Below are 27,525 nucleotides of genomic sequence, written 5' to 3'. Positions count from 1 at the left end.
ACCGTCTCATCTGAATGTTCAGTGAAATAACGGACTTCTTAATTACTTTACAAGTTTTAAATACGGCTTGGTTTTTACCCGCTGTAAATTCAAACTTTGGTGCTCTGTCCATGGTGCTGAAAGCCATCGTGCTCAAACATTGGTTGTTTACTTGAGCGAATAGCTTTTTTGTCGTTTTGTAGGCCTGTATTTTGTAGACCCTGACATGTAGTGCAGAACTTAAATTAAGTTATCGGATATATTATTGTTCAAATGCACAGGTTTTGCCTTTGTGTCGTAGAATAATGTGATTTTCTGAGTAATTATTGTAAATTCGTTCCGGTGCCACGTGGCGTCACTATTGACCGTGGCTTTGAGATTTTATATGTGAGTCTCTAGGCTCCTCCCAGCATCAGAGGGTGAGGAGATTTATCGGGGCTTTGTTACAAAGAGAGGAAGAACGAGAGAGATACTGCTGTCGGAGGCGACATGGTGTTTACCGTGTAGAAATTCGATTTGATTAATGTATTGTTTTATGCTTTGATTGATTGAAGGATACTCATCTCTTTTGATCTATGCGTGGCTCACATTCGATGGAATTATGTCTTTACCGAATAGAAGGAGCTCTATTGTGACGTATTTGGTGCTTGTGCTGCTGGAGTGTTACTGGGAAGCGGTGTCCGGGCAGCTCTCCTACTCCGTCTCAGAGGAGGTAACCCCGGGGACTTCCGTGGGAAATATCGCCAAGGATCTAAACCTTAATGTCCTGGAGTTGGAGTCGCGTATGTTTCAGATTGTCACCGGGTCCAAGAGAAAGTATTTCGAGGTAAATCTAAAGACTGGTGTTCTCTATGTGAATGAGAGAATCGACAGAGAGGAGCTCTGTGCGGAGGATCTAACATGTACAGTCCGTGTAGAGGCTGTTATCAGCAATCCGTTGAAGCTTTATCGAATAGAAATAAATATTATAGATGTTAATGATAATTCCCCGTCTTTTCCTACGAGGTCCCAACATATCAATATAACAGAAAACACACTAACCGGTGCTAAATTCCCCCTAAAATCCTCTCATGATGCGGATGTTGGTAAGAATACCGTTAGTACATACAAGCTTAGTCACAATGAATATTTTTCTCTAGCTACACACAAAGGAGGAGAGAGTGTGTCTGCTGAGTTAGTGCTGCAGAAAGCTTTAGACCGAGAGAAACAGCCTGTGATCCAGCTCACACTGACCGCTGTAGATGGGGGAAATCCACCGAAGTCTGGTAGTATGGCTGTTATAGTTAATGTGTTAGACATAAACGACAACCCACCTGTTTTCAGTAAATCGCTGTACAAAGCCAGTGTTTATGAAAACGTACCGATTGGAAACTCTATAATAACACTGAATGCTACTGATTTAGATGCAGGACCAAATGGTGAAGTGTTTTTTTCATTTAGCGAGTTTGGAAAAGGCAACTTTGCTGATATTTTTAAAGTAGACACAAAAACTGGGACTGTTACAAACAAAAGACAAATAGATTTTGAAGAAAACAAAGCTTTTGAAATCCGTCTTCAAGCAAATGATGGGGCCAACCCTCCGATGACATCTCACTCCAAATTGTTGATTGAAGTACTAGACATAAACGATAATGCCCCTGAGATATCAGTAACGTCACTCTTAGACACAGTAAAAGAGGACGCTAAGGTGGGCACTGCAATTGCTCTCGTGTCAGTCCTCGACAAAGACGGTGGCAAAAATGGGTTGGTACATTGTGAGGTTAAGAATAAAGTCCCTTTTAAATTGGAGACAAACTATAAAAACTATTTTTCATTAGTAGTAAATGGTCCTCTAGACAGAGAGAGCGCGTCTCATTACAATGTTACCATCGCAGCTACGGATGAAGGGACCCCGCCTCTCTCCAGCACCAGCGTTATTACTGTACACGTTGCTGATGTGAATGACAATGCTCCTCGCTTCTCAGAACCCGTGATTAACGTTTATGTTAAAGAGAACAGTCCGGTAGGAGAAGTCATTAAAACCGTGTCTGCAGTTGATGCTGACGTCAATGAAAATAGTCATGTGACCTACTCATTCTTAGAGAGTAAAAACAACTCAGTACCGCTGTCTACAATGGTCAATATAAACTCAGTCACTGGAGATATAGTCAGCCTGCAGTCTTTTAACTACGAGGAGATAAAAACTTTCCAGTTTAAAGTTCAGGCCACAGACTCTGGTGTTCCTCCTCTCAGCAGCAACGTGACTGTGAACGTTTTTATCCTGGATGAGAATGACAACAGTCCTGGGATTCTCGCGCCCTATTCTGATCACGGCTCCGTTAACTCTGAGAACGTTCCCTATTCTGCTGAAGCGGGCTACTTTGTGGCCAAGATCAGGGCTGTAGACTCCGACTCTGGTTACAATGCGCTGCTTTCTTATCACATCTCTGAGCCCAAGGGAACCAACCTCTTCCGAATCGGAACCAGCACCGGGGAACTAAGGACTAAGAGGAGAATGAGTGACAATGACTTGAAAACCCACCCGTTGGTCGTGTTGGTTTCTGATCATGGAGAACCCTCACTGTCAGCGACTGTGTCTATTGATGTAGTGGTGGTTGAAAGTACAGGTGAAATCCAGACTCAATACAGAAACGTACCAAGAAAGGACGAGAGCTTCTCTGATTTAAACCTATATTTGCTGATCGCCATTGCCTCGGTGTCAGTGATATTTTTATTGAGCCTGATCAGTTTAATAGCTGTAAAATGCCACAGGACAGACGACAGTTTCAAAAGGTACAGCGCCCCAATGATCACCACACACCCTGACGGGAGCTGGTCTTACTCTAAATCTACTCAGCAGTATGACGTGTGTTTCAGTTCAGACACACTGAAGAGTGACGTAGTGGTTTTCCCCGCACCGTATCCACCTGCAGATGCAGAACTGATCAGTATTAATGGAAATGACACGTTTAACAGGACTCAAACATTACCCAGCAAAGACAAGGTAAGACATCATGTTTTCAATTAGCACATAAATATTCTGTTCTCCTGTCATTTACTGAGCATTTACTCTGCTTTGTTGTGCTTTTTAAGGTATTTTGATGGTGTTGTCGTTTGCTCTTTAATGTACGTTTAACTGCCTATGTAAGTTGTAAAAATGGTGTGTTCTTTACCCGTTGTAAATATAAACGTCCGTGTGCTGTCCATGGTGCTGAAACGGATAATGGTATTTTTCTTGGTGTTTGAGCTAATGAGGTGATTGCGCTTAGAACATTTATTAGAGCTACTCATATTAACTTACACTTGTAATGAGATATTATGATCACCAGCCTTGGCTTGTGTCTGGGTTTTCTGAAATGTAATGTAATTTGATAATCTAAGCTCATACATTGTTGCGTAAATGCCCCACTTGGCGTCACTGTTGACCGTGGCAATGAGATATTGTTTTTGGTGTCTCGAGGCCCCTCCCAGTTTCAGAGGGTGAGAACATTTCTCGGGGCTTTGTTACAAAGAGACGCAGGGTGAGTGAGAGAAAGATACAGAGACTGGTCGGAGGCAACATCAATGTTTACCGTGTAAAAAATCTGGATTGGAAACATATTTCTCGAAGCTTTGATTGTTTGACAAATATTCGTATCTTTGGATCTATGCTTAGCTCACCTTCGATGGAAATATGTCTTTACCGAATAGAAGGAGATCTTTTGTGACGTATTTAGTGCTTGTGCTGCTGGAGTGTTACTGGGAAGCGGTGTCCGGGCAGCTCTCCTACTCCGTCTCAGAGGAGGTAAACCCGGGGACTTCCGTGGGAAATATCGCTAAGGATCTAAACCTCAATGTCCTGGAGTTGGAGTCGCGTATGTTTCAGATTGTCACCGGGTCCAAGAGAAAGTATTTCGAGGTAAATCTCAAGACTGGTGTTCTCTATGTGAATGAGAGAATCGACAGGGAGGAGCTCTGTGCAAATGCTCCTAAATGTACAGTCAGTGTAGAGGCCGTTATCAACAATCCGTTGAAACTCTACCGTGTAGAAATTAATATTTTAGATGTTAATGATAATGCTCCATCTTTCCGAGCGAAATCACAAACTATAGACATTGCTGAAAACACTTTTCCAGGGGTACGATTTCCGTTGTTAGACGCATCTGATGTAGATGTTGGAAAGAATGCTCTCAATACATACAAACTGGGCCCTAGCCAGCATTTTTCCTTAGCGGTGCACAAAGGGGGTGAGAGTGTGTCTGCTGAGTTAGTATTGCAGAAAGCTTTAGACCGAGAGAAACAGCCTGTGATCCAGCTCACACTGACCGCTTTAGATGGTGGAAATCCAGCAAGGTCAGGTACATTGGAAGTAATAGTTCATGTTCTGGATATAAATGATAACGCTCCAGTTTTCACCACGTCTTTGTACAAGACACGTATGATTGAAAATGCACCAATAGGAACGACTGTCATAACTTTAAATGCGACAGACTTTGATGAGGGTACGAATAGTCACCTTGTTTATTCTATCAGCAAAAATGAGAAGGATCATATCCTCCAGATGTTCGATATTGAGCCAAAAACGGGGACAATTACAGTTAAAGGTAATATTGACTATGAAGAACATACTGCATTTGAGATCCGTGCCCAGGCGAGTGACAGAGGGCAGCCCCCGATGTCATCTCATTGTAAAATATTGGTAGAAGTGGTGGACCTCAACGACAATGCCCCTGAGATCACTGTGACGTCACTCATAGACACAGTGAAAGAGGACGCTAAGGTTGGCACTGCAGTTGCACTCGTGTCAGTCCTCGATAAAGATGGTGGCAAAAATGGGTTGGTACATTGCGAGGTTAAGAATAAAGTCCCCTTTAAATTAGAGATGAACTATAAAAATTATTACTCTTTAGTGGTCGATGGGCATCTTGACAGAGAGAGGGCTTCTCAGTACAATGTCAACATCATAGCTACGGATGATGGGACCCCGCCTCTCTTCAGCACCAGCGTTATTACTGTGCACGTTTCTGATGTGAATGACAACGCTCCTCGCTTCTCAGAACCCGTGATTAATGTTTATGTTAAAGAGAACAGTCCGGTAGGAGATGTAATTAAAACGGTGTCTGCAGTTGATGCTGACGTCAATGAAAACAGTCATGTGACCTACTCATTTTTAGAGAGTAACAGCAACTCAGTGCTGCTGTCTACAATGGTCAATATAAACTCAGTCACTGGAGATATAGTCAGCCTGCAGTCTTTTAACTATGAGGAGATAAAAACTTTCCAGTTTAAAGTTCAGGCCACAGACTCTGGTGTTCCTCCTCTCAGCAGCAACGTGACTGTGAACGTTTTTATTCTGGATGAGAATGACAACAGTCCTGGGATTCTCGCGCCCTATTCTGATCACGGCTCCGTTAACACTGAGAACATTCCCTATTCTGCTGAAGCGGGCTACTTTGTGGCCAAGATCAGGGCAGTAGACTCCGACTCTGGTTACAATGCGCTGCTTTCTTATCACATCTCTGAGCCCAAGGGAACCAACCTCTTCCGAATCGGAACCAGCACCGGGGAACTAAGGACTAAGAGGCGAATGAGTGACAATGACTTGAAAACCCACCCGTTGGTCGTGTTGGTTTCTGATCATGGAGAACCCTCACTGTCAGCGACTGTGTCTATTGATGTAGTGGTGGTTGAAAGTACAGGTGAAATCCAGACTCAATACAGAAACGTACCAAGAAAGGAGGAGAGCTTCTCTGATTTAAACCTGTATTTGCTGATCGCCATTGCCTCGGTGTCAGTGATATTTTTATTGAGCCTGATCAGTTTAATAGCTGTAAAATGCTTCAGGACAGACGACAGTTTCAAAAGGTACAGCGCCCCAATGATCACCACACACCCTGACGGGAGCTGGTCTTACTCTAAATCTACTCAGCAGTATGACGTGTGTTTCAGCTCAGACACAATGAAGAGTGACGTTGTGGTTTTTCCCGCACCATATCCACCTGCAGATGCAGAACTGATCAGTATTAATGGAAATGACACGTATGACAGGACTCAGACATTACCCAACAAAGAGAAGGTAAGAAATAAATGTTTTATTTCACACAGAAATCAGTTTCCATCCATCCCTTTGCCAAACGTGTATGCTTTGGCGTGCTTCCCATTGTATATCTATGACAGCGTTTTTGAATAATCAGTTAAATAATTGGGATCTTACTGCTTCAACAAGTTGCAAAAATGTTCACTATCCGCTCCCTATCTAGAGGATCATGTGTCCGCTGTCCATGGTGCTGAAACCCACCCGTTTTTGTCCTGTCCTCTTTTGCCAGGTTTCTTAGCCAAAGGAGGTTTTTGCTTGCTTTTGTATGTTTAGCAGACCTTGCTATAGTAAACAAAACTTACACAAGAGCACAGATATGCACTGAACAAAAATATAAACGCAACAGGTAAAGTGTTGGTCTCATGTTTCATGAGCTGAAACAAAAGATCCCAGTAATGTTCCATATGCACAAAAATCTTATTTCTCAAAAATGTTGTGCACAAATTTGTTTACATCCTTGTTAGTAAGCATTTCTCCATTGTCAAGATAATCGATCCACCTGACACGTGTGGCATTACAAGAAGCTGATTAAACGGCATTATCATTACATAGGTGCACCTTGTGCGGGGGACAACAAAAGGCCACTTTAAAATGTGCAATTTTGTCACACAGCACAATGCCACATACATCTTAAGTTGTGAGGGAACTTGCAATTGGCATGCTGAATACAGGAATGTCCACCACATCTGTCTTCAGAGAATTAAATGTTAATTTCTCTACCATAAGCTGCCTTCAATGTCATTTTAGAGAATTTGGCAGTTGGTCCAACCGGCCTCACAACCATATAACTGCATGTATCCACGCCCTCACAGGACCTCCACTTCTGGCTTCTTCACTTGCAGGGTCGTCTGGCTTGTGTGTGGTGGTGGGGGTTGAGGAGGTTTTTTGGCTGGGCCTAGCTCCCCAGTCTGTGGGCTTGGCTGCGAAGTGAGTGGGCCTATGCTCTCCATGGCTGCAGGCTGCACCCCTGTCCGGTCATGTGAAATCCATAGATTAGGTCTTAATGAATTTATTTCAATTGACTGATTTCCTGATATGAACTGTAAATCAGTAACATCTTTGAAATTGTTGCATGTTGCGTTTATATTTTTGTTCAGAATTGTATGGTCATCATGCTTAGCTTGTGTCTGAGTGTCATGTAATTGTATGTGATTTTCTGAAGCTCGTACATTTACCACTTGGCGTCACTGTTGACCGTGGCATTGAGATATTATATTTGGTCTCGAGGCCCCTCCCAGTTTCAGAGGGAGAAGTGATTTATCGGGGCTTTGTTACAAAGAGATGCAGGACGAGAGGGAGACTGGTCGAAGCGGAGTACACATAAGTGTAAAAAATAAGCTGAATTTGTTACGTATATTGTTAGATGCTTTGATTGTCTCTTCGGGTCTATGATCAGCTCACTTTCGATGGAATTATGTCTTTACTGAATAGAAGGATATCTATTGTGACGTATTTTGTTATTGTGCTCCTCGAGTGTTACTGGGAAGCGGTGTCTGGGCAGCTCTCCTTCTCCGTCTCAGAGGAGGTAAACCCGGGGACTTCCGTGGGAAATATCGCTAAGGATTTAAACCTCAATGTCCAGGATTTGGAGTCGCGTATGTTTCAGATTGTCACCGGGTCCAAGCGAAAGTATTTCGAGGTAAATCTCAAGACTGGTGTTCTCTATGTGAATGAAAGAATAGACAGAGAGGAGCTTTGTGCAGAGGATCGGAAATGTACAGTCATCGTAGAGGCCGTTATCAACAATCCGTTGAAGCTTTACCGTTTAGAGCTGAATATTGTAGATGTTAATGATAACGCTCCGTCGTTTAGTGCGAAATCACAAACTATAAACGTAGCTGAGAACACTTTACCTGGAGTTAAATTCACTTTGTCAGAGGCTTCTGATTTGGATGTGGGTAAGAATGCTGTAAGCACATACAAGCTTAGTCCTAATGAATACTTCTCTCTTGACATACACAATGGAGGAGGTAGTGTGTCTGCTGAGTTAGTGCTGCAGAAAGCTTTAGATCGAGAGAAACAGCCTGTGATAAAGCTCACACTGACCGCTGTAGATGGAGGAAATCCACAGAGGTCTGGTACGTCACAGATTATTGTTAATGTTTTAGATATTAATGATAACCTTCCGGTATTTACTAGCTCTTTGTATAAGACTCAAATTTCCGAGAATGTGCTCATAGGAACAACGGTATTCACTGTGAACGCGACTGATGCTGATGAAGGTACAAATAGTGAGATTGTCTACTCTCTTAGGAATAAAGATCAAGACCGTATTCTAGATATATTCGATATCGACCCCAACTCTGGCGTTATAACAGTAAAAAGCAATATTGACTTTGAGGAAAGAAAGGCGTTCGAGATCCGGGTAGAGGCAAGCGACAGAGGCCAGCCCCCGATGGCAGCACACTGTAAAGTATTGGTAGAAGTGGTGGACCTCAACGACAATGCCCCTGAGATCACTGTTACGTCACTCTTAGACAGAGTGAAGGAGAACGCTAAGGTTGGCACTGCCATTTCTCTCGTGTCAGTCCTAGATAAAGATGGTGGCAAAAACGGGGTTGTACATTGTGAAGTTGAGAATAAAGTCCCCTTTAAATTGGAGACAAACTATAAAAACTATTATTCGTTAGTTGTAGATGGGCCTCTTGATAGAGAGACCGCTTCTCATTATAATGTCACCATCACAGCTACGGATGAAGGGACCCCGCCTCTCTCCAGCACCAGCGTTATTACTGTACACGTTGCTGATGTGAATGACAATGCTCCTCGCTTCTCAGACCCCGTGATTAACGTTTATGTGAAAGAAAACAGTCCGATAGGAGATGTAATTAAAACAGTGTCTGCAGTTGATGCTGACGTCAGTGAAAATAGTCATGTGACCTACTCATTAGAGATTAACAGCAACTCACTACCGCTGTCTACAATGGTCAATATAAACACAGATACAGGAGATATAGTCAGCCTGCAGTCTTTTAACTATGAGGAGATACAAACATTCAGTTTTAAAGTTCAGGCCTCAGACTCTGGTGTTCCTCCTCTCAGTAGCAACGTGACTGTGAACGTTTTTATTCTGGATGAGAATGACAACAGTCCTGGGATTCTCGCGCCCTATTCTGATCACGGCTCCGTTAACACTGAGAACATTCCCTATTCTGCTGAAGCGGGCTACTTTGTGGCCAAGATCAGGGCTGTAGACTCCGACTCTGGTTACAATGCGCTGCTTTCTTATCACATCTCTGAGCCCAAGGGAACCAACCTCTTCCGAATCGGAACCAGCACCGGGGAACTAAGGACTAAGAGGAGAATGAGTGACAATGACTTGAAAACCCACCCGTTGGTCGTGTTGGTTTCTGATAATGGAGAACCCTCACTGTCAGCGACTGTGTCTATTGATATAGTGGTGGTTGAAAGTACAGGTGAAATCCAGACTCAATCCAGAAACGTACCAAGAAAGGAGGAGAGCTTCTCTGATTTAAACCTGTATTTGCTGATCGCCATTGCCTCGGTGTCAGTGATATTTTTACTGAGCCTCATCAGTTTAACAGCTGTACAATGCCACAGGACAGACGACAGTTTCAAAAGGTACAGCACCCCTATGATCACCACACACCCTGACGGGAGCTGGTCTTACTCAAAATCTACTCAGCAGTATGACGTGTGTTTCAACTCAGACACACTGAAGAGTGACGTAGTGGTTTTTCCCGCGCCGTATCCAGATGAAGAACTGATCAGTATTAATGGAAATTACACATTTAACAAGACTCAAACATTACCCAACAAAGACAAGGTAAGATTAATATGCTTCACGAATGTGACAATGTTTTAAACCCCCAGCACAGTTTGTTATAGCAGTTTTTGGCAAAATTACAGACATTTGTCAAATGTAGTTGTATCATGGCTTCAGAGTTATAGGTCTCCACGTGTTTGCATGGTCAATTTTGTTTTTGATATCTTGTGAGAATATATATTGACATACATTGCAGGAACAATATTTCAAGGCTGTATCACAACCGGCCGTGATTGGGAGTCCCATAGGGCGGCGCACAATTGCCCCAAAGTCGTCCGCATTAGGGTTTGGCAGGGGTAGGTTGTCATTGTAAATAATAATTCTTATTAACTAGCTTGCCTAGTTAAATAAAGGTTAAATATATTTTTTTAAATAAAACAATGTGGAAAATCACATCGCTGTGAAAGTACAGACGCTGTCCGTGGTGCTGAAACGGTTAGTGTTCTTTGGTTTCGAGGGGCAGAGGCCTTTTCGAATCAATGCTCATCATCGTTGAAAGTGGAATGGATTCATTCAAGTGGTAGAGAGTTGATTTTTATTTCAAATGTTTCATCTCTCTGCCTCTCTGCCTAGAATTGTCTCCCCCGTTAACATTCTATCTGGCAGTTTCTATGGGCGATCAAATAACGACAGTTGTCCTTGTATCTAAACTGTATTACCACTATTTCTAACTGACTATAATAATAACTCATTTTAAATGTTCCCATCTTTAACATTTCATATTTTGCACTTGTCATGAAGTGTATTCGAGTTCAACTCTACGGTGTGGTTGACTCTATCATGTAGTTGATTCAGATTTGAGACGACATTGGTCGCTGGTTATACACAGTGATCTTTGCTACTTTGCTCACTACTATCACATTAGGTCAACTATGTATTATATCAAATTACATGAAATCGAACACGTAACACAGGGTGTCACTATAGACCACGGAAAGCAGCGAAGTCAAATGTGTTTTTATACTCCTCCTCTGAAGGAAAATACAGAATAGCGTCACTGTCGGAGGGGCGTTGTGAAGAGAAACGGTCGTGGTGATGAGACGGAGAGGGCTGAGCTGTGTACAGAATGTCCGACATTTAACGGAATACTTCGGGTTTTGATGGATACATGACCCTAACTTATTGGATTCAGTTGTTTTTATACATGCAGCGATGGATCGTCGAAGACAAAGGGAAAGCTTTTGGATTCAGTGCGTCGCGTTGCTTTGTTTATTTGGCTGGTCTGCAGCGCAGATCTCTTACTCCGTTTCAGAGGAGGTGGACAAAGGCACGTTTGTGGGGAATCTCGCTAAGGATTTAAACCTCAATATACAGGAAATTGAGTCGAGGGGTCTAAGGATTGTTTCCGGAAATAGTAAGATGTATTTTGAGGCGGATTTAAAAACAGGGATTCTTTACGTTAATGAGAGAATAGACCGAGAGGAGCTTTGTCCGAATACGATAAAGTGCTCTTTGAATATGGAAGCCATATTAAGCCATCCTGTGCTTCTGCATCGTATTGAGGTTAATATTTTAGATATTAATGATAACACACCATCTTTTATTGAAAAATCCCACACATTTAACATCTCTGAGTCTTCAACGCCGGGCGAGCGATATATGCTACCAATAGCAAATGACGCAGACATAGGAGCTAACTCGGTAAAGAGCTACAAGCTGAGCCCGAATGAACACTTCTCCCTGGATGTACAGAGCGGTGGAGAGCAGAGTGTGTCTGCTGAGTTAGTACTGCAGAAAGCGTTGGACCGAGAGAAACAGCCCGTGATCCAGCTCACACTGACCGCTGTAGATGGTGGAAAACCTCCACGATCTGGGACATTGCTGATAGTAGTGAACGTAATTGATGTTAATGACAATTCTCCAGTATTTTCTAAGCCGCTTTATAAAGTTCGTGTTCATGAAAATGCGCCTTTTGGGACAAATATATTAACTCTCACTGCAACAGATTTAGACGAGAGCGTAAATGGTGAGATAGTGTATTCTTTCTTAAAACGTGGAAATCTGGACCCCTCAAACATGTTCGCCATCAATTCAGACACGGGTGAAATTACAGTCAAAGGAAATTTGGATCATGAAGATAGTCCTGCATTTGAAATTCGAGTTCAGGCGATGGACCGAGGGCATTCACCTCGCAGTGCACATGGTAAAGTGTTAGTTGATGTTATTGATGTCAATGACAATGCCCCAGAAATCTTAGTGACGTCACTCATGAGTCCAGTGAAAGAGGATGCCGAGATGGGGACAGTGGTCGCCTTGGTGACAGTAACTGATAACGATGGAGGTCAAAATGGCCTCACTAACTGTGAACTTGTAGGGTCTGTTAATTTTAAACTAAAGTCGAACTACAAGAACTATTATTCGTTAGTGGTCGACGGGCCTCTTGACAGAGAGAGGGCTGCTCAGTATAATGTCACCATCACAGCTACGGATGACGGGACCCCGCCTCTCTCCAGCACCAGCGTTGTTACTGTACAGGTTTCTGACGTGAATGACAACGCTCCTCGCTTCTCAGAACCCGTTATTAATGTCTATGTCAAAGAGAACAGTCCGGTAGGTGACGTCATTAAAACAATATCTGCTTTTGATCCAGATTCAGATGAAAATGCAAAAGTGACGTATTCATTATTAGATAAAAGTGTTTCAATATCATCATCTGTAAATATAAACTCAGATACAGGAGTTCTAGTCAGCCTGCAATCGTTTAACTATGAAGAGATAAAAACCTTCCAGTTTAAAGTTCAGGCCACAGACTCTGGTGTTCCACCTCTCAGCAGCAACGTGACTGTGAACGTTTTTATTCTGGATGAGAATGACAACAGTCCTGGGATTCTCGCGCCCTATTCTGATCACGGCTCCGTTAACAGTGAGAACATTCCCTATTCTGCTGAAGCGGGCTACTTTGTGGCCAAGATCAGGGCAGTAGACTCCGACTCTGGTTACAATGCGCTGCTTTCTTATCACATCTCTGAGCCCAAGGGAACCAACCTCTTCCGAATCGGAACCAGCACCGGGGAGCTAAGGACTAAGAGGCGAATGAGTGACAATGACCTGAAAACTCACCCGTTGGTCGTGTTGGTTTCTGATAACGGAGAACCCTCACTGTCAGCGACTGTGTCTATTGATGTAGTGGTGGTTGAAAGTACAGGTGAAATCCAGACTGAATCCAGAAACATACCAAGAAAGGAGGAAAGCTTCTCTGATTTAAACCTGTATTTGCTGATCGCCATTGCCTCGGTGTCAGTGATATTTTTACTGAGCCTCATCAGTTTAATAGCTGTAAAATGCCACAGGACAGACGACAGTTTCAGAAGGTACAGCGCCCCAATGATCACCACACACCCCGACGGGAGCTGGTCTTACTCTAAATCTACTCAGCAGTATGACGTGTGTTTCAGTTCAGACACACTGAAGAGTGACGTAGTGGTTTTCCCCGCACCGTATCCACCTGCAGATGCAGAACTGATCAGTATTAATGGAAATGACACGTTTGACAGGACTCAAACATTACCCAGCAAAGAGAAGGTAAGAGGAACTCTCCTCCGCAGATGTTTACATGTGTCTGCACTTCCAGTTTAAATGTGTTTTGTGTAGTGCGAAAACAGACAGAGATATGTGGCATTGGGAAATATGCAGATATGCTTAGACCATGGCAGGTTTCAGATTGATATAACGTGTCCCCACTTTCAGCCTACGGATGCATAATGTATCAACGATTTATAGGCTACCGTGAATACTTGTTTCCAAATTACTATGTTCACCAAGCGGTGAAATAGTTTTGGCTGCTGTATATGGGGCTGAAATCGTTTGTGCTTTGTGCTTACAATGTCCAGTGATGTTTTTAGACCGATAATTGTCACTGGTTAAATTGAAAGTGTGCAAACCGTGGTATTTCGCTTTTCAGAGTTGTCTTTGCGGCCTTGACAGCATTACAATGTCGATAATCCTTGAGCTATCCGTATCAATGCTCTGCTACTCGTCCTAGATTTTTATAGCTTTCTGCCATCGATATCAGAATATAATCAACACATAGTTTATTGTTCAACGTGGCTAGACTTTTTGTCTCCTTTCCCTGTGTGTTTCATTTGAGCAAAAACGTTCGTTCTTTTACATACATGCACCTTTCGCTGAGTGAATTACGAACACGAGTTTGATTATTTGAAGTTATCTCTGTAGGCCTATTCTAACACATCAGAGAAAACTCTTCATTTTAAACGAGTAATGTATAAAAGCAACACACGGTGTCACTATAGACCACGAACGGAAGATACATCATTGACAAACTAAGACTCCTCCTTTCAGAATGAAAAAAGAAAAGTGTCACCAGTCCCGAAAGCTTTGTGAAGAGAAACACCATTAGACGGAGACGGGTGGGCTGTATTGGATCTCTGATATACATATAACGGATCGTTTTGTGGTTTTAATGGATATGCGATTTTGACTTATGGATTAATTTGTTTTGTACACGCAGCGATGGGTCGTCGAAGACAAAGAGAAGGCGTTTGGATTCAGTGCGTCGCGTTGCTTTGTTTATTTGGCTGGTCTGCAGCGCAGATCTCTTACTCCGTTTCAGAGGAGGTGGACAAAGGCACGTTTGTGGGGAATCTCGCTAAGGATTTAAACCTCAATATACAGGAAATTGAGTCGAGGGGTCTAAAGATTGTTTCCGGGCAGAGTAAGAGGTATTTTGAGGCTAATCTGAAAACAGGAGTACTGTTCGTTAACCAGAGAATAGACAGAGAAGAGATTTGTCCGAATACGGTAAAGTGCTCTCTAAATATACAGGCCATATTGAGCCATCCTGTGTTTCTTCATCGCATTGAAGTAAATATTATTGACGTAAATGACAATGCACCGTCATTCCTTGAACAATATCATACATTTAACATTTCAGAATCTTCTTCACCCGGTGAGAGATACCCTCTACCGATAGCGAATGACGCAGATACCGGCAGTAACTCGGTAAAGAGCTACAAGCTGAGCCCGAATGAACACTTTTCCCTGGATGTACAGAACGGCGGAGAGCAGAGTGTGTCTGCTGAGTTAGTGCTGCAGAAAGCTTTAGACCGAGAGAAACAGCCCGTTATTCAGCTCACACTGACCGCTGTAGATGGTGGAAAACCTCCCAGATCTGGGACGTCACAAATCATTGTTCACGTAATAGATGTCAATGATAACTCGCCAACATTTAGCAAATCACTCTATAAGGTCCGTGTCAATGAAAATGTATCGTTAGGGACACAACTATTGAAGTTAGAGGCTACAGATTTAGACGAGGGTCCACACGCTGACATTTTATATAGCTTTATGAAGCGTGGAAATGTGAACTATGCAGACATGTTCTCCATAGATTCACAAAGTGGTGCGATTACTGTCAAGGCGAATTTAGATCACGAGGAAAATGCAGCATATGAGCTACGTGTGCAAGCGACGGACCAAGGCCCCACGGCCCGCAGTGGTTATTCTAAAGTGTTGGTTGAAGTTATTGATATCAATGACAATGCTCCCGGAATATCTGTGACGTCATTAATAAACCCAGTAAAGGAGGATGCTGATATAGGGACCGTGGTTGCCTTGGTGACAGTTACAGATAAAGATGGAGGTAAAAATGGCTTCAGTAACAGTAAACTTGTAGGGTCTGTTCCTTTCAAACTGTTGTCGAACCACAAAAACGATTATTCGTTAGTGGTAGACGGGCATCTGGACAGGGAGAGTGCTACTCAGTATAATGTCACCATCACAGCTAAGGATGAAGGGACCCCGCCTCTCTCCAGCACCAGAGTTATTACTGTAGACGTTTCTGATGTGAATGACAATGCTCCTCGCTTCTCAGAACCAATTATTAATGTTTATGTTAAAGAGAACAGTCCGGTAGGTGACGTCATTTATACGATGTCTGCTTTTGATCCAGATTCAGATGAAAATGCAAAGATTACGTATTCATTATTAGATAAAAGTGTTCCAATATCATCATCTGTAAATATAAACTCAGATGCAGGACATATAGTCAGTCTGCAGTCTTTTAACTATGAGGAGATAAAAACTTTCCAGTTTAAAGTTCAGGCCACAGACTCTGGTGTTCCTCCTCTCAGCAGCAACGTGACTGTGAACGTTTTTATTCTGGATGAGAATGACAACAGTCCTGGGATTCTCGTGCCCTATTCTGAGCACGGCTCCGTTAACACTGAGAACATTCCCTATTCTGCTGAAGCGGGCTACTTTGTGGCCAAGATCAGGGCAGTAGACTCCGACTCTGGTTACAATGCGCTGCTTTCTTATCACATCTCTGAGCCCAAGGGAACCAACCTCTTCCGAATCGGAACCAGCACCGGGGAACTAAGGACTAAGAGGCGAATGAGTGACAATGACCTGAAAACTCACCCGTTGGTCGTGTTGGTTTCTGATAACGGAGAACCCTCACTGTCAGCGACTGTGTCTATTGATATACTGGTGGTAGAAAGTACAGGTGAAATCCAGACTCAATTCAAAAATGTACCGAGAAAGGAGGAGAGCTTCTCTGATTTAAACCTGTATTTGCTGATCGCCATTGCCTCGGTGTCAGTGATATTTTTATTGAGCCTGATCAGTTTAATAGCTGTAAAATGCCACAGGACAGACGACAGTTTCAGAAGGTACAGCGCCCCAATGATCACCACACACCCTGACGGGAGCTGGTCTTACTCTAAATCTACTCAGCAGTATGACGTGTGTTTCAGTTCAGACACACTGAAGAGTGACGTAGTGGTTTTCCCCGCACCGTATCCACCTGCAGATGCAGAACTGATCAGTATTAATGGAAATGACACGTTTAACAGCACTCAAACGTTACCCAACAAAGACAAGGTAAGAGTAATATCCGTCACGAATGTGTAAATGTCTTTTAAACTCCAGCTTTGTTATTGCAGTTTTGGGGATAATGACAGACATTTATCAAACGGTTTCAGAGTTGTCATACAAATGTTTGCATGGGAAATTGGTATCGTATAAGAATATTTCTGGGAATAAATTGAGAAGAAATGTGCAAAAGAACATCGCTTTGAAAACACAGACGCTCTCCGTAGTGCTGAAACAGTTAGCGTTATTTGGTTTCGAGGGGCAGAGGCCTTTTCGGGTCGATCATTTTAATCGGTGGAAGTGGAATGGACATTTTCAAGTGATGTAGAAAGTTGGTTTGAAATGTATTTTTTTTTTTAGCTCTCTGCTTTGTCTTCCCCAGGAACATTCAATCTGGCAGTTTTCGATATGGGCGATCAATAGGGCCTCCTGTATTTGTTTTTTGACTCTTCGACAGCTGTCCTCATTACTAACCTTTACCTTTATCACCACGACGTTAAATGACTATTGATACTCATTTTAATTGTTCCCCAGTGTTTGCCGTTTTTCGCGTCCCAACCTGAGCACCTGTATTCAAACTGGACTCTAACATGTGGTTGATTCATAGTTGATACAACATTGGCCACATGATACGTACACAGTCATGTTTGCTATTTGCTTGCTACTATCACAGTAAGTTAATGATGTGGTATAAAATGTTGAATTAAATCAAACAAGTAACACATGGTGTCGCTATAGACCAGGAATGGGAGAGTGGTCACTTATATTCTATGACTCCTCCTCTCTGACAAAAAAACCCCACCGTCACGTGTCCGGAGCGCTTTGTCAAGAGAAACACTCTAATGGTGGTGAGAGGAAGAGGGCTGGGTCGTGTGGATCTCTTACTTCACGGATTTTTGTGGTTTCAATGGACATGCCACTTCTATTTCTGGGATAATACGTTTCGTACAAGCAGCGATGGATCGTCTAAGACAAAGAGAAAGTGTTTGGATTCATTGCGTCGCGTTGCTTTGTTTATTTGACTGGTCTGCAGCGCAGATCTCTTACTCCGTTTCAGAGGAGGTGGACAAAGGCACGTTTGTGGGGAATCTCGCTAAGGATTTAAACCTTAATGTACAGGACCTGGAGTCGAGGGGTTTAAGGATTGTATCGGGACAGAGTAAGCGGTATTTCGATGCCAATTTAAAAACAGGGGTTCTGTACATTAACGAGAGGATAGACCGAGAGGAGCTTTGTTCGAAAGTGATAAAGTGTTCGGTAAACATACAGGCCATGTTGAGCCATCCTACGCAGCTCCACCGCATTGAGGTGAATATTTTAGACGTTAATGACAATGCACCATCTTTCCTTGAAAAATTATATTCATTCAACATTTCTGAATCATCATCCACAGACGAGCGATATCTTTTACCGATAGCAATCGATTCAGATACCGGCAGTAACTCGGTAAAGAGCTACAAGCTGAGCCCGAATGAACACTTCTCCCTGGATGTACAGAGCGGTGGAGAGCAGAGTGTGTCTGCTGAGTTAGTGCTGCAGAAAGCTTTAGACCGAGAGAAACAGCCTGTGATCCAGCTCACACTGACCGCTGTAGATGGAGGAAAACCTCCACGATCTGGGACATTGCTGATAGTAGTGAACGTAATTGATGCCAATGATAATTCACCCACGTTCAGTCAGCCGCTGTACAAGGTTCGCGTTAAAGAAAATGTTCCGTTCGGAACTAAGGTGATTCAGCTAAATGCCACAGATGTAGATGAGGGAGTCAACGGTAAAGTTGTATATTCCTTTATCAAACGTGGTAATGTGAACCCCTCTGATATGTTTGATATAAATTCAGACACTGGAGAAATCACAGTTAAGGGAAATGTGGATTACGAGGAAAGTCCTGCATATGAAATTCGTGTGCAGGCGACAGACCAAGGCTCATCACCCCGTAGTGCACATGGGAAACTGTTAGTGGAAGTTATTGATTTGAATGACAATTTCCCAGAAATATATGTGACGTCACTCGCGAGCCCCGTGAAAGAGGATGCTGAGATAGGGACAGTGGTCGCCTTGGTGACAGTCACAGATAAAGATGGTGGTAAAAATGGCCTCACTAACAGTAAACTTGTTGGTCCAGTGCCCTTTAAATTGAAATTGAATTATAAAAACGATTATTCATTAGTGGTTGATGGGCCTCTTGACAGAGAGAGTGCTACTCAGTACAATGTCACCATCGTAGCTACGGATGAAGGGACTCCGCCTCTCTCCAGCACCAGCGTTATTACTGTACACGTTTCTGATGTGAATGACAACGCTCCTCGCTTCTCAGAACCCGTGATTAACGTTTATGTTAAAGAGAACAGTCCGATAGGCGAAGTCATTTATATGATGTCTGCTTTTGATCCTGATTCAGATGAATATGCAAAGATGACGTATTCATTATTAGATAAAAGTGTTTCAATATCATCATCTGTAAATATAAACTCAGATACAGGAGATATAGTCAGTCTACAGTCTTTTAACTACGAGGAGATAAAAACTTTCCAGTTTAAAGTTCAGGCCTCAGACTCCGGTGTTCCTCCTCTCAGCAGCAACGTGACTGTGAACGTTTTTATTCTGGATGAGAATGACAACAGTCCTGGGATTCTCGCGCCCTATTCTGATCACGGCTCCGTTAACTCTGAGAACATTCCCTATTCTGCTGAAGCAGGCTACTTTGTGGCCAAGATCAGGGCTGTAGACTCCGACTCTGGCTACAATGCGCTGCTTTCTTATCACATCTCTGAGCCCAAGGGAACCAACCTCTTCCGAATCGGAACCAGCACCGGGGAACTAAGGACTAAGAGGCGAATGAGTGACAGTGACCTGAAAACACACCCATTGGTCGTGATGGTTTCTGATAACGGAGAACCCTCACTGTCAGCGACTGTGTCTATTGATGTAGTGGTGGTTGAAAGTACCATTGAAATCCAGACTCAATTCACAAACGTACCAAGAAAGGACGAGAGCTTTTCCGATTTAAACCTGTATTTGCTGATCGCCATTGCCTCGGTGTCAGTGATATTTTTATTGAGCGTCATTAGTTTAATTGCTGTAGAATGCTACAGGACAGACGACAGTTTCAGAAGGTACAGCGCCCCAATGATCACCACACACCCCGACGGGAGCTGGTCTTACTCTAAATCTACTCAGCAGTATGACGTGTGTTTCAGTTCCGACACACTGAAGAGTGACGTAGTGGTTTTCCCTGCGCCGTATCCACCTGCAGATGCAGAACTGATCAGTATTAATGGAAATGACACGTTGAACAGGACTCAAACATTACCCAACAAAGACAAGGTGAGATTTCTACATAAACTAACCTATACATCTTATGTAGAAGCATCTTTGTATACTCCTCTGAACTCTCAGTCAAAGAATATTGCTTTCAAAGTTGCTATTACGTTGAAAACATCCATCCACTCAAGAGTTTTTATCTTGGCTTTGTTTTTCACTGTGTGAATGGCCTCCTGGCTTCATAAAGGGAGTGTTGCTGTCCATGGTTCTGAAAGTGCGCTAAACTTCAGAGCTGAGCGTTTAAATGTGCCTAACCCCAGCAAAGTCGTAAGTATGTAGGGTAGAGTGAGAAAAAAGACAGGAACGTATTCAACGTATGGGAAATATACAGATGCATAATTTTTCAGATTGATGATATAGGCTACACAACCGCTATTGACATTATCAGCCTAAAGGTACATATGCCTATTGTGTATCCATGTCAACCGCATTTGTTTCCAACAGACTATTTTCAGAAAGCGGTGAAAGCCTACCGCGTGCTTTCCATGGTGCTGAAACCGTTTTTGCTCTCCGCTAATGGGAGCAGTGTTCTCTTTAGATGAATGCTTGTTACTGGTGTAATGGAATGGATGCAACGTTTTTCTCACTTTGCAGTCTATAGCGCATCACACTGTTAACCCCTTGAGCTTTGTATGTCGATATCCCTTCGGTCCTTTACTCCTTGATTGTTCTAGCTTCTGTCAATGTGATCTGAACATGACCATCTGAGCATTTGTTTCATTATATTGGGTTGACCTTTCGTGAACTACCTTCCCGTGTTTTGCATTAAACAGAACGCTTGTCCTTTAAAGACATAGGCATTTCGTGTAGCGGATGTCCAACACGAGACAGTCCACTGGAGTTTACCTCCGTATTCTAACTAGTCAAATAATATACACTCTTATATTACATGAGTAATATAGGCTATAAACAACACACGATGTCGCTATAGACCACAGCATTTGATATTCTATGACTCCTCCTCTCTGAATGAAAAAGAGAATAGAGTCACTAGTCCGAGCGCCTTTGTCAAGAGACACTCGAATGGTGGTGAGACTGAGAGGGCGGGGTTGTGTACAGAATCTCTCTAACTGATTTATTTTTATTTTTTAGGTTTCATTGATATGTGAATATTTTCTATTGGATTCATTTACTTTGTACAAACAGCGATGGGTTGTCGAAGACAAAGAGAAAGCGTTTGGATTCATTGCGTCGCGTTGCTTTGTTTATTTGGCTGGTCTGCAGCGCAGATCTCTTACTCCGTTTCAGAGGAGGTGGACAAAGGCACGTTTGTGGGGAATCTCGCTAAGGATTTAAACCTTAATGTACAGGACCTGGAGTCAAGGGGTCTAAGGATTGTATCGGGACATAGTAAGAGGTATTTTGATGCGAATCTGAAAACAGGAGTACTGTTCGTTAACGAGAGAATAGACAGAGAGGAGCTTTGTCCGAGTACGGTAAAGTGCTCTCTAAATATGGAGGCCATATTGAGCCATCCTATGTTTCTCCATCGCATCGAGGTGAATATATTAGACATCAATGACAATTCTCCGTCATTCATTAAAAAGGTTGCTACTTTTAACATAACTGAATCTTCATACCCCGGCGAGCGATACCCACTGCCAATAGCGAATGACGCAGATACGGGCAGTAACTCGGTGAAGAGCTACAAGCTGAGCCCGAATGAACACTTCTCCCTGGATGTACAGAACGGCGGAGACCAGAGTGTGTCTGCTGAGTTGGTGCTGCAGAAAGCTTTAGACCGAGAGAAACAGCCTGTGATCCAGCTCACCCTGACCGCTGTAGATGGAGGAAAACCTCCACAATCCGGAACGCTGCCTATTGTTGTAAATGTCATAGATTCTAATGATAATTCACCCTCATTTAGCAAGCCGCTGTATAAGGTCAGTGTGCCTGAGAATATACCTTTTGGGACTACAGTCTTAACACTTAGTGCTACTGATTTAGACGAAGGACTACATAGTGAACTTGTGTATTCATTCGTTGAGCGTGGGAATCTGAATCCTGCTGATATGTTTGCCCTAAATCCAGACACTGGGGAAATGACTGTAAAGGCGAATTTGGATCATGAGGCAAATGCTGCGTATGAAATCCGTGTGCAAGCAACTGACCAAGGTCCCTCACCCCGCAGTGGTTATTCTAAAGTGTTGGTAGAAGTTATTGATGTCAACGACAATGCCCCTGAAGTCTCGGTGACGTCACTTATGAGCCCAGTGAAAGAGGATAGTGAAATGGGGACAGTGGTCGCCTTGGTAACTGTGATAGATAAAGATGGAGGGAAAAACGGCCTCACTAACTGTAAACTTGTTGGCTCTGTTCCTTTTAAACTAAAGTCGAACTATAAAAACTATTATTCGTTAGTGGTAGATGGGCCTCTTGACAGAGAGAGTGTTTCTCAGTACAATGTCACTGTCACAGTTACGGATGGAGGGACCCCGCCTCTCTCCAGCACCAGCGTTATTACTGTACACGTTGCTGATGTGAATGACAATGCTCCTCGCTTCTCAGAACCCGTGATTCATGTTTATGTCAAAGAGAACAGTCCGGTAGGTGACGTCATTTATACGATGTCTGCTTTTGATCCAGATTCAGATGGAAATGCAAAGATGACGTATTCATTATTAGACACAAGTGTTTCAATATCATCATCTGTAAATGTAAATTCAGATACCGGAGATATGGTCAGCTTGCAGTCTTTTAACTATGAGGAGATACAAACTTTCCAGTTTAAAGTTCAGGCCACAGACTCTGGTGTTCCTCCTCTCAGCATCAACGTGACTGTGAACGTTTTTATTCTGGATGAGAATGACAACAGTCCTGGGATTCTAGCGCCCTATTCTGATCACGGCTCAGTTAACTCTGAGAACATTCCCTATTCTGCTGAAGCGGGCTACTTTGTGGCCAAGATCAGGGCTGTAGACTCCGACTCTGGCTACAATGCGCTGCTTTCTTATCACATCTCTGAGCCCAAGGGAACCAACCTCTTCCGAATCGGAACCAGCACAGGGGAGCTAAGGACTAAGAGGCGAATGAGTGACAATGACCTGAAAGCTCACCCGTTGGTGGTGTTGGTTTCTGATAGTGGAGAACCCTCACTGTCAGCGACTGTGTCTATTGATGTAGTGGTGGTTGAAAGTACAGGTGAAATCCAGACTCATTTCAAAAACGTGCCGAGAAAGGAGGAGAGCTTCTCTGATTTAAACCTGTATTTGCTGATCGCCACTTCCTCGGTGTCATTCATATTTTTATTTAGCCTCATAATTTTAATAGCTGTAAAATGCCGCAAGACAGACGACAGTTTCAGAAGGTGCAGCGCCCCAATGATCACCACACACCCTGACGGGAGCTGGTCTTACTCTAAATCTACTCAGCAGTATGACGTGTGTTTCAGTTCCGACACACTGAAGAGTGACGTAGTGGTTTTCCCCGCGCCGTATCCACCTGCAGATGCAGAACTGATCAGTATTAATGGAAATGACACGTTTGACAGGACTCAAACATTACCCAACAAAGAGAAGGTAAGATCTCTACATAAACGAGCCTATTTGTCTATTGAAATATTGCTTCATAAATTACTCCTTTGAACTCCCCATAGTTAAAGATAACTGTTTTCAAGGTTCCTCTTAGCTTGAAAAGAGCCTTCCACTTCAGAGTTATCACATTTGATTTGTTTCGCACTATGCCTTTGGCCTCCTGGCTTCATAAAGCGAGATTTGCTGTCCCTGGTTCTAAAGGTGTGCTAATCTTCTGAAATTAAGATTCGCGCGAAGCGTTGAATGCTCTCTGACGTATGAATGAATGGCTGCCCATGACACTTCTCAATAGTGTTTAATCTTCACGAATTTGTGCAATTTTCTCACCCTAGCATTTGTATACGTAGAGTATTGAGAGAAAACAAGGTGGAACATATGGAAAATGTAAGTATGCATCATATTGCATATTGATGATATAGGCTACATAATTATCATCGACATTGAACGCCTAAAGGTGTATACTATCGTATATTTGTCAATTTCAACCGCGTAGACCTATATTTGTTTCCAAATGTCTATCTATGTTCAGTAAGCGGTAAAATCTTACCGAATGCTGTCCATGGGGTTGAAACCATTTTTTTGATCTCTGATGATTGGGACACTGTTTTTTTTTTAGGTTAAACTTGTCACTGGTGTAATGGAAGAGATGCAATTTGGGAATTCACGTTTGAGGAGTGTTTCTTTGCAGTCTTGAGAGCGTCACGATGTTAACCACTTGAGCTTAGCATAGCAATATCCCGTGTGAGTCTTTAGTATGACTTCTGTCATTGTTATCAGAACATTACTGTGTGAACATTTATTTTACTATATGTGGTTGACTTTTCTTTAGCTACTTTCCTGTGTTTTGCATTGATCAGAACGTTTGTCCTTTTAAATACATAGCTAGGCATTTCGGGTAGTAAATGTCCAACACGAGTATTCTCAGTATTCTAACGTAAGTGAAATATGTACTATACGATCTTATTTTACATGAGTAATACAGGCAATGTATAACAGTAACACACGGTGTCGCTATAGACCACAGAAATGAATGTCGTCGCTGATATTCTATGACCCCTCCTCTCTTAATAAGAAAGAGAAAAGCGTCACCACTCCCGAGAGCTGTGCGATCAGAAAATCTCGAACGGTGGTGAGATGGAGAGGACTTGGCTGTGTACAGGATCTCTCCAATAGGCTTTTGGGAAATTAATGGATATGTGACTTTTCTACTGGGATAAAAAAAAAAATACACGCAGCGATGGGTAGTCAACGACAAAGAGAAATCGTTTGGATTCAGTGCGTCGCGTTGCTTTGTTTATTTGACTGGTCTGCAGCGCAGATCTCTTACTCCGTTTCAGAGGAGGTGGACAAAGGCACGTTTGTGGGGAATCTCGCTAAGGATTTAAACCTTAATGTACACGAACTGGAGTCGAGGGGTCTAAGGATTGTATCGGGACACGGTAGGCCTAAGAGGTATTTCGAGGCGAATTTGAAAACAGGAATTCTATATGTTCAGGAGAGGCTAGACAGAGAGGAGCTTTGTCCGAATACTCTAAAGTGTTCGCTAAACATACAGGCCATATTGAGCCATCCTACGCAGCTCCACCGTATAGAGGTGAATATCTTTGACATAAATGACAATGCACCATCTTTTCGTGAAACCGTGAAATTATTAAATATTTCAGAATCCTCATATCCTGGTGAGAGATTCCTTCTACCGGTAGCTAATGACGCAGACACGGGCAGTAACTCGGTAAAGAGCTACAAGCTGAGCCCGAATGAACACTTCTCCCTGGATGTACAGAACGGTGGAGAGCAGAGTGTGTCTGCTGAGTTAGTGCTGCAGAAAGCGTTAGACCGAGAGAAACAGCCTGTGATCCAGCTCACCCTGACCGCTCTAGATGGTGGAAATCCTCCAAGATCCGGAATGTTACAGATTATTGTTAACGTAATGGATGTAAATGACAATACGCCAGTATTTAGCCAATCCCTTTACAAGGCATGTGTTTCTGAAAACGTTGCCTTTGCGTCATCTATATTAACAATCACCGCCACTGATTTAGATGAGGGGGTAAATGGTGATCTTGTTTATTCTTTCATTGAACGGGGACATTTTAACCCTGCCGATATATTTTCCATAAATTCAGACACAGGTGAAATTAAAGTTAAGGGGAAGTTAGATTATGAGGAAAACGCTGCATACGAAATTCGTGTGCAGGTGTCAGATCGTGGGCACTCTCCTCGCAGTGCCCATGGTAAAGTGTTAGTGGAAGTTATTGATGTCAATGACAATACCCCTGAAATATCAGTGACGTCACTTATGAGCCCAGTGAGAGAGGATGCTCAGTTAATGTCTGTGGTCGCCTTGGTTACAGTAAATGATAAAGATGGAGGTCAAAATGGCCTCACCAACTGTAAACTTGTAGGCTCTGTCCCTTTCAAACTAAAGTCGAACTACAAAAACGATTTTTCTTTAGTGGTAGACGGGCCTCTTGATAGGGAGAGCACTGCTCAGTACAATGTCACCATCACAGCTACGGATGACGGGACCCCGCCTCTCTCCAGCACCAGCGTTATTACTGTAGACGTTTCTGATGTGAATGACAACGCTCCTCGCTTCTCAGAACCAATTATTAATGTTTATGTGAAAGAGAACAGTCCGGGAGGTGACGTCATTTATACGACGTCTGCTTTTGATCCAGATTCAGATGAAAATGCAAAAGTGACATATTCATTATTAGATAAAAGTGTTTCAATATCATCAGCTGTAAATATAAACTCAGATACAGGAGATATAGTCAGCCTGCAGTCTTTTAACTACGAGGAGATAAAAACTTTCCAGTTTAAAGTTCAGGCCTCAGACTCTGGTGTTCCTCCTCTCAGCAGCAACGTGACTGTGAACGTTTTTATTCTGGATGAGAATGACAACAGTCCTGGGATTCTCGCGCCCTATTCTGATCACGGCTCCGTTAACACTGAGAACATTCCCTATTCTGCTGAAGCGGGCTACTTTGTGGCCAAGATCAGGGCTGTAGACTCCGACTCTGGCTACAATGCGCTGCTTTCTTATCACATCTCTGAGCCCAAGGGAACCAACCTCTTCCGAATCGGAACCAGCACCGGGGAACTAAGGACTAAGAGGCGAATGAGTGACAATGACCTGAAAACCCACCCGTTGGTCGTGTTGGTTTCTGATCATGGAGAACCCTCACTGTCAGCGACTGTGTCTATTGATATAGTGGTGGTTGAAAGTACAGGTGAAATCCAGACTCAATTCAAAAATGTACCGAGAACGGAGGAGAGCTTCTCTGATTTAAACCTGTATTTGCTGATCGCCATTGCCTCGGTATCAGTGATATTTTTATTGAGCCTGATCAGTTTAATAGCTGTAAAATGCCACAGGACAGACGACAGTTTCAGAAGGTACAGCGCCCCAATGATCACCACACACCCTGACGGGAGCTGGTCTTACTCTAAATCTACTCAGCAGTATGACGTGTGTTTCAGTTCAGACACACTGAAGAGTGACGTAGTGGTTTTCCCCGCACCGTATCCACCTGCAGATGCAGAACTGATCAGTATTAATGGAAATGACACGTTTGACAGGACTCAGACATTACCCAACAAAGAGAAGGTAAGCTCTCTACATAAACCGGCCTTTACATTTCATATTGAATTATATATGTTTTACTCCTTTGAACTCGCAGTCAAAGAATATTGTTTTCAAAGTCGCTCTTACTTTGAAAACAGCCATCCTCTCCAAATTTTTCACATTGGCATTGTTTTGCACTGCGCGTGTGGTTCATGAAGTGGGCGTTGCTGTCCATGGTTCTGAAGGCGCGCTAAACCTCGAAGCTAAAGATACTTGCCAAGCCTGCAATGCTTTGTGACTTGTGATTGGCTTTCTATGATGCTATAGGCTACAGAAATGTTGCACTTCTCAAATGTGTAAATGTGTCAGTCCCCAGCAAAGTGTAATGTGTGTATAGGATATTGTGAGTAAACGTATTCACATACAGCTTATATCTCCCGAGTGG

General features: G+C 43.0%; 2 protein-coding genes and 1 pseudogene across 20 annotated transcripts in view; all 3 read left to right on the top strand.

Annotated features, from left to right (window-relative positions):
• Positions 1-27,525, top strand: part of LOC110488691 (protocadherin alpha-C2) — a 211,968-nt gene that overhangs the window by 120,360 nt on the left and 64,083 nt on the right. The window contains exon 1 of one of the 18 annotated variants that reach the window (XM_036942816.2): positions 400-2,962. The exons of 12 other annotated variants lie outside the window; for them this stretch is intronic. In XM_036942816.2, coding sequence (XP_036798711.2) covers positions 581-2,962 — 2,382 coding nt within the window. In that variant the 5' untranslated portion in view covers positions 400-580. Of the gene's footprint in view, positions 1-399; positions 2,963-7,309; positions 9,822-10,820; positions 13,344-13,470; positions 16,662-16,797; positions 19,980-20,168; positions 23,495-27,525 lie in introns of those variants that run through there. 5 more of the 18 variants (XM_036942819.2, XM_036942823.2, XM_036942821.2 and 2 more) reach the window with 5 other exon arrangements.
• LOC110487714 (protocadherin alpha-8 pseudogene) lies at positions 2,981-6,229 on the top strand (annotated as a pseudogene). Its single transcript, XR_016486261.1, has one exon. The product of XR_016486261.1 is annotated as a protocadherin alpha-8 pseudogene (transcript).
• Positions 23,841-27,296, top strand: LOC110488693 (protocadherin alpha-13-like). Its single transcript, XM_021561007.3, has one exon. It carries the CDS (start codon positions 24,747-24,749, stop codon positions 27,294-27,296), a length of 2,550 nt encoding a protein of 849 aa, XP_021416682.3. The 5' UTR covers positions 23,841-24,746.

The sequence above is a fragment of the Oncorhynchus mykiss genome, chromosome 14 (assembly GCF_057628025.1).
Source record: "Oncorhynchus mykiss isolate SJ-2025 chromosome 14, ASM5762802v1, whole genome shotgun sequence".
NCBI lineage: Eukaryota > Metazoa > Chordata > Actinopteri > Salmoniformes > Salmonidae > Oncorhynchus > Oncorhynchus mykiss.
This window is presented reverse-complemented; position numbering and strand designations above follow the sequence as displayed.

Coding starts and splice junctions, on each gene's coding strand:
- LOC110488693 (XM_021561007.3), top strand. CDS start 24,747: ATGGGTAGTCAACGACAAAGAGAAATCGTTTGGATTCAGTGCGTCGCG.